At 33.9% G+C, this 7,548-nt stretch overlaps 1 protein-coding gene across 1 annotated transcript; it reads left to right on the forward strand.

The window, feature by feature from the left end:
* Nucleotides 1–334: 334 nt before the first annotated feature.
* LOC115975665 (probable lactoylglutathione lyase, chloroplastic) lies at nucleotides 335–5,254 on the forward strand. Its single transcript, XM_031096549.1, has 9 exons — nucleotides 335–683; nucleotides 1,629–1,833; nucleotides 1,949–2,073; nucleotides 2,263–2,327; nucleotides 2,518–2,730; nucleotides 2,822–2,869; nucleotides 3,036–3,143; nucleotides 3,340–3,480; nucleotides 4,898–5,254. Exons 1-9 carry the CDS (start codon nucleotides 518–520, stop codon nucleotides 4,937–4,939), a joined length of 1,113 nt encoding a protein of 370 aa, XP_030952409.1. The 5' UTR covers nucleotides 335–517; the 3' UTR covers nucleotides 4,940–5,254.
* Nucleotides 5,255–7,548: the final 2,294 nt, after the last annotated feature.

Below are 7,548 nucleotides of genomic sequence, written 5' to 3' on the forward strand. Positions count from 1 at the left end.
ACAAAAGGACAAAATAGTTTAACCGTCAATAAGAAATTCACGCAAATGGGCCAGTTTGGTTGTAATATCCGTAAAAAAGAAAGTAAGAAGAAGAGGGCGGAGTGTGTGTGGAGCCCCGACCCATTGTGGATAAGAAAGTTCGGGAAGCAAACAGCAGAGCAGTGGTTGGAGATAATTACATGAACCACGACACGACTCTGCCCAATCGAATCAAAATAACCCCTCACCCTCACTCCAACTCCAACTCTAACACACACACACAGTGTGTTTATGAACGCAACGCGAGTACGCAACCCCACCGTTTTTATTCTCTTATATAAATATATATATATATATATATATGTACTCTCCAAACAAAAAAAATAAAAATCAGGACAAAGGCCTTATCTGACTGACTCTCAGACGACTCTCTCTCTCTCTCTCTCTCCTTCCCACTTCCCAGACGACACACACAGCTACATATAGACATTCTAGCCATACAGAAATTTCCACAAACACAAAGAGTGCAAGCTGAGACATGGTGAGGATAATACCCATGGCGTCAACCATTGGACCTTCTCTCTCCTCCTTCAAATTCGCTTCTGCTTCTGCTTCTGCTTCTCCTCGCCTCTTCTCCTTTTCTCTCTCTTCTTCTTCTTGCACCATCCCCTCTCGCCGTCTCTCTCTTTTGCATCTTGGTAGCGGTGAGTCAAACCCTCTTTTTCCTTATCTCTGTCAACAACTTTCAATGCAATTTGGGGCTTTTTTTTTTGGTGATGGATTGTTGGACGTTTTCTTTGTTGGATTTTTAGAAATTCTTGTCACTCTCAATGCTAATGAACAATTTCAATTGCATTTGTTTCATTTAATTTGCTTTTTTATTAATTGAACAAGATTTTGGGGTTGCATATCTATCTATTTCACTTAGTGCCCGTTTGTTAATGCACACTTCGTATTTTTTTTTTTTTAAACTTCACTTTTGTTTAGTTGTACAGCTTTTTAACTACCACACTCTCTTGGTGCGGCGGTCTTATACTTGTGGGGGTGGGGGCAAGGTCGAGTTCAAGTTTTCAGAGGAAGCTTTCACACACACACACACATATATATATATATATATATATACGTATTAGGGTATAGAGTAGAATTCCTATATTGAATAAACAAAAAAAAAAAACAAAACAAAAGAGGCTGAAAAATAAGTTATACCAAATAAGCACTTAAGCTAATATGAGTTTTCAAACAACCCGTGACCTCAAAATTCATTCTTTCTTATTTGAGGAGGAAGTGCCATTTGGGACAACATAAGCGCACAACTTTTCAGAACTCTTTTAAAAGCTATGTTTGGCATTAGAAGCTCATGATGTGTTTTGATTGTGACTGTGGTACATATTTAAGAATTTGAAACTCTAGATTATAAAGCAAATGAGTTGTCACCCCTTTTTCTCGTCATTGTTTTGGTTGAAGCGATTGTATCATCTTTTACATGATATGGGTTTTCTATTTAAAATAAATTTTCATGGCTTACTCCTGAGACATTAAAAAACCGTGGGTCTCACATCATGCTATGGCATAGGAAACACTAGTATATTGATGGTATTGGACTGTTTCATAAATTCAGACAAAATTAATGATTTTGAATTGTTATCCAGCTGTTCCACAGTCACATTTCTTTGGTCTGAGAGCTGCTAAGCTTTTGAGAAGAGAGGGTAATGACATGGGGGTGGCAGCAGCTGGAAATGCAGCCCAAGCAAGCACAACTGCTACCCAGGAAAATGTCCTAGAGTGGGTCAAGAAAGATAAGCGAAGGATGCTTCATGTTGTTTACCGTGTTGGAGACTTGGACAGGACCATAAAGTATGCTTTTTCAGTATAATGTTAATTTCACTTATCATATTATATATCATCTATTCTTTTAAACAAATACATTGAGAGTGAACCTAGGATTAAGTAAAATTCCTGGTGATTGCAGATTCTACACAGAGTGCCTGGGAATGAAGCTGCTGAGAAAACGTGACATACCAGAGGAGAGATACACAAATGCTTTTCTTGGATATGGACCTGAAGATTCTCACTTTGTTATTGAACTCACTTATAGTAGGCCATCTAACTAGTACTTAGTTTTGTTGATCTTTATGAAAAATGAATCTTCTTGTGGTCCTTTCATGAAATACTAAAATAGTGACATAAGGACTGTACTTGGTCCTTGCATGAAGTTTTTTGTAAACATTTCTGTGCTATCAGTGCATTTTGTTGTTATTCATTTTGATTGACTAATGCTTCCAGATTATGGAGTTGACAAGTATGATATTGGAACTGGGTTTGGCCATTTTGGTATTGCTGTTGAAGATGTGAGTTCCTGTACTTGAAAAAGTTTTCATATCTTCTTCCTTTAATCATATGGTAGATAATATTCTTCTCGTCCTGTTGTATGTTAGCTCCTTACAATTGCACTTTTGTCACATATGCCTTGACTGTTCTCTAGATTGTTGTTTCTTAAGAGACATGTGCTGGAGTTTTATCTTCGTGGTCTCTGATTAGGTTGCCAAGACTGTGGAACTCGTAAAGGCTAAGGGTGGAAAAGTAACCCGAGAACCTGGTCCTGTCAAAGGTGGCAGTACGGTGATTGCATTTGTTGAGGACCCTGATGGTTACAAGTTTGAACTTTTGGAGAGAGGGCCTACTCCTGAGCCCTTGTGTCAAGTAATGCTCCGTGTAGGTGACCTTGATCGTTCCATAAATTTTTATGAGAAGGTGAGTTTTGCTGTGCAAGATTGGGCAATGTGTAGTCTCCATTGTTAAGCTACCTTTTTTTTTTTAATCTGTATCTCCTTTTATTATGTAGGCCTTTGGCTTGGAACTTCTTCGCAAACGAGACAATCCGGAGTACAAGGTATCTATATCTTGACATGATGGTTCAATGTATTGACCTATATATATATATATATTGTTTTTAATGTCTTTCATAACTGATAAAAGGATCCCATTTCTGGGAGTCATAGTTGGTTGGTGTGTTTATTTCTACCTTACTGACTTAATTTTCTTTGGTTTTCATCTAGTATACAATAGCTATGATGGGTTATGGCCCTGAAGATAAAAATGTTGTTCTGGAATTGACATACAACTATGGGGTCACCGAATATGACAAGGGAAATGCTTATGCTCAGGTAGAAACCATAGACCCCCCCCCCCCCTCTCTCCTAAAAAGAAAGTGGGTTTTTCTTCCCCTCAAATTTGTCATTAAGGTTTTGCTGTTGGCCGCATGGTATTGAATATTGTTTTGCTTGTTACTGTCAATGCTATAAAGTCTGGTATCATATATAGTTTGTTGGGCTTGGGGACTGATTTCTTACATTGTTGCAGATCGCAATAGGCACAGATGACGTTTATAAAACCGCAGAAGCTATTAAGCTGTCTGGGGGCAAGATTACCCGGGAACCTGGACCATTACCAGGTATCAACACCAAGATTACTGCATGCTTGGATCCTGATGGTTGGAAGACGGTATGGCTTGTAAAGACATTATGTTTTTCTGATTATGTCAGGGAATTTTTTTTTTTTTTTTTTTTTTCATCAGTGTTTTGCATATGTTTTAGATAAGTAGCCTGAGTACACAGGAAGTATGCCAAAGCTATTCAACAAACTAAGACTAAAAATTACAAATGTCTATGAATTCCAAAAGAGAAGAATAATTAATATGCCAATGCTCCTAACCCAATCATAAAGAGATCTTCCTCCACTGAGAAAATATTGACCCAAGAAATTAAAAATAAAGAGGAAACCATAGACCAAAGATCCCGTGCCTTATCCACAAAAAGTAGAAGATGGTTAATAGTTTCTGTGTCCATTTTGCTCATGCAACATAGATCAACAATGATGGATCTTTCGCTTTTGATGGTTATCCATGCTAAAAAGTTTACAATGAGCTGTTGTCCACACAAAGAAAGTGAATTTTCTAGATACTTCAATCTTCCAAATAGCTATCCAAGGAAAAACTCCCTTATGGTCTCCATTTAGAGTTCCATGGAGAGATATCACATCAAAAATATGTTTCTTGGATAATACCCAATACATTCTCATTCAAGCCTTGCCCTGAGATATGAGTAAAGAGTGTCTAAGAAAATATGTAATATTCAGTACGTCTTCCAACGGTTTTACATATATAACTTGATTAGCTTTTTGCTGCAGTCGCAGTGCCTCTCACCTCTGCTAGAATCTTTGAAGAACAGTTCAGAAAAAAATATTTAATTAATGGTATAGTTGCTTTAAGATTACATACATAGGTATATTTACCCGGATGCATGTATGGAAGGCATTTAGGGTTAGGTCAAGAACACACAAAAAATAGACAGCTTGCTAGTTGTTGCCACTATTGGATTCACTGCTTGGATATCTGCCAAGTTTAGTTGCTGTGCTCAATGTTGGTTGTTATTTTTCATTTTCATATTTGAAATTCTATTTTTTTAACACTGATTTATTGTTTAAACCCTTCTTTTTATATGCTTTATAAGACTCAATACTACACCACAAGCATGAAGATTTTTGTAGCTGTAGCCTTTACGGTTATAACTTATAAATGAGTCATTATCTCAAGAGAAGTCTTAGCGAAGAAGTGCTCATCTTAGTGAAGAAGTGAGGATTGACTTAGTTTTAAGGTATTAGGAAATTTTCCTTTAGGTCAATGTTGGGGGGTGATAGAAAATTGCAAGAGAAAGAAATGGCTCCAGGTCATCCAAGCATGCTAACAATGATTACACACACACACAAGCAAAGTAAAATTTTGAAATACAAAATCTTATTATTAATTAATTTGGTCCTTTCCTTTTTCTGGTAAGAGAAATCAATCAGGATGTTTTCTTTTCTGATCTTACTTTTATGATTCAATTAGTTTGATACTTAATTTATTTGTCCTATTTTGCAGGTTTTTGTAGATAATGTTGATTTTATAAAGGAGTTGGAGTAAGTTTTAGGAAAATATCTTACTATGCTTGTGACAATGAATTCCAAATCTCGGGCCTAAACGATTCTTGGAAGTCGTGAGAGTGTATCAAACCCATTTTGTAGATAAGATTATAATAATTCCGACAAATGATTGTTGTTGTAACAGATATATTCCCATTAGTTTCACAGCTTTGTAGTTTGAGACAAAAATTATCTGTTTAATTAGTATTTTTCTTCATATATTTCACATGAAAAAGAATTTCCTTGCAAATTACCAATGTAAGATTTGGCCACCATTTCAAACAAGCTGATCATAAGCAAAATAGATTCTGAGCTATGCATTGTTTTCCGTTCAAGAAATTTGGTGGAACTTTTTATCATTTTGGCTTTAGCTGGTGGTTAAATTGTGAAGATCTTTAGTTTATTTATTTATTTAATAAAAGTCATTTTTTTATCGGATGTCCCCGAAGGGACAAAAAAAAAGGCCTAATATTATATAATATAAATAAAGATATGGATAGCCTTGAATAATCAATACTCCCAACACTGTCAAGCACGAAATCAGCTAATAAAAGTCATTTTAGTTATATAACTTTTTGTCTAGAAAATATATATATATATATATATATTATATAATAGGTAAAGTTGAGAAAAAATCCAATTAGGTTTCAAATTTGAATTCAATTAGGGTTTAACTTTGCGTCACGTGTTCCATCTAATTTAAATTTTAAATTTTTGTGCCAAATGAGTTAATTCAGAGTAAAATTTGGATTTCAATTAGAGTTTAATTTTGCACTATGTGTCTCATCTAATCTTAATTTTTTATTTTTATTTTATTTTTATTAATTTTTGTGTCAAATGAGCTAATTTAGTGTAGAAAACGATGAGTTTAATATAAATAAACCATTAAAAAAAAAAAAAAAACTAATCATGTAACTAAAAACAACTCAAATTTATAAGTTATATATATAATATATCATGACTATGTACGGTCAATTATCAATTGTTTTTAGTTATATATATATATATATATATATATATATATAAACCAAAGTTTAGAAAAAAAATTTCAATTAGAATCAAAATTGGATTTTGCTTTTGTTAGCTTTCCAGACAAATTAAATTGTTTAGTGCTATTATTTTTTCTCTAAACTAATGAACATATTTTTTATATAGTTTCTATTCATATATTTTGTATGTGAAGATATTGAACATAATAAACTGTAATTGAATCGAACAATCTTATTCATCTATTCCCATTCAATTTAGAAGATACTATTTGACCAATTTAATATTTTATTTTGTATTGTATTTAGTAAAATTTCACGGATAATAATTGTAAATTGATATTGTATATGTAGTATCCAATAGTTATTTTCAAAATTATATATTTAATAGCAATGTAATGAGAAATTTGGCGTATGACCAATATTATGAAAATTGCAAGGAAAAACTATTTTTGTACCTCTAAATGTCCTAATCAAACTATGTCATATATGTTTAATAACTCAAGCTAATATCAATAGCACTATTATAATTCATCAATCCCATGCATAAGCACGAATTATATACTAGTCTTATATAGTGAAGCTGTTTCACTCTCCTTTGATCTACTGTATAAATGAAATTTTGAAATTTATTACCTGCTACGTATGTTACCTCCTTTTATATAGAATCTTAGACAATGATGTACTCTCTATATTGTACTTTTCTATTCATATTAATGAAAGCTAAATATCTTTCTATCAAAACCAAAAAAAAAAAAAAAAAAAAAAAAAAGGCTACAATGCTACACACGCAACAAAAAATGCTACCTATAGCCACTTTTTTTAGCCGCGTTTGTAAAAAATGCGACTATAGCCACCTTATAGCTACATTTTAAAAAATGCAGCTATAGGGCAGTTATGTAGCTGTGTTTATAATGTTTGCAGCAATGTTTTATTGGGTAGGGCTATATGTCAAGCCAATTTTTTTTTTTTTTTTTTTTTTTTTTTTTTTTTTTTTTTTTTTTTTAAGATTTCCTATAGCCGCATTTATCTAAAGCCATGTTTTTAAAAAACGCGGTTATAGTGTTGCTTGTAGCCACATGTTTCAATCACGGCTATAAAATGAACAAAAGTTTTTTTTTTTTTTTTTTAATGGGTCTATAGCTAAACATGGCCAGAGGCACACCTAAAGCTACATTTTTTAGAAATGCGGCTTAAAGCATGTCTATAGTTGCGTTTTTGTAAACGCGGCTATAGATCCCAGTGTAAAAGAAAAAAAAAATTCCCCTTAATTCCACTCTTTGTCACTAGCTATTCGAACACCTTAACCCAGCTGTTCACACCCTAACCCAATCAGCGACTCCCAAACCGTCACCGCTAATCCACCCCTCTCTACCACCGATCCTATTCACCGGCTCCGACGAAACCCAAGCCTCCATCACCAGCGCTACCAATCTCACCTAGTAGCACCGTCACCCTTCCTTGGGTCTCTTCCTTTCTCTCTCCAACTCTCAATCTCACTTAAGACACTCTCACAAGGCCAACTAACAGTAAGTTTTTTAAATTGTTTGTTTTGATTTTTGTTTTAGGGTTTCGATTTTTGGTTTAGGGTTTCGATTTTGGGTTTAAATGGATTTTTTTGAGG

Source organism: Quercus lobata, chromosome 2 (assembly GCF_001633185.2).
Source record: "Quercus lobata isolate SW786 chromosome 2, ValleyOak3.0 Primary Assembly, whole genome shotgun sequence".
Classification (NCBI taxonomy): domain Eukaryota; kingdom Viridiplantae; phylum Streptophyta; class Magnoliopsida; order Fagales; family Fagaceae; genus Quercus; species Quercus lobata.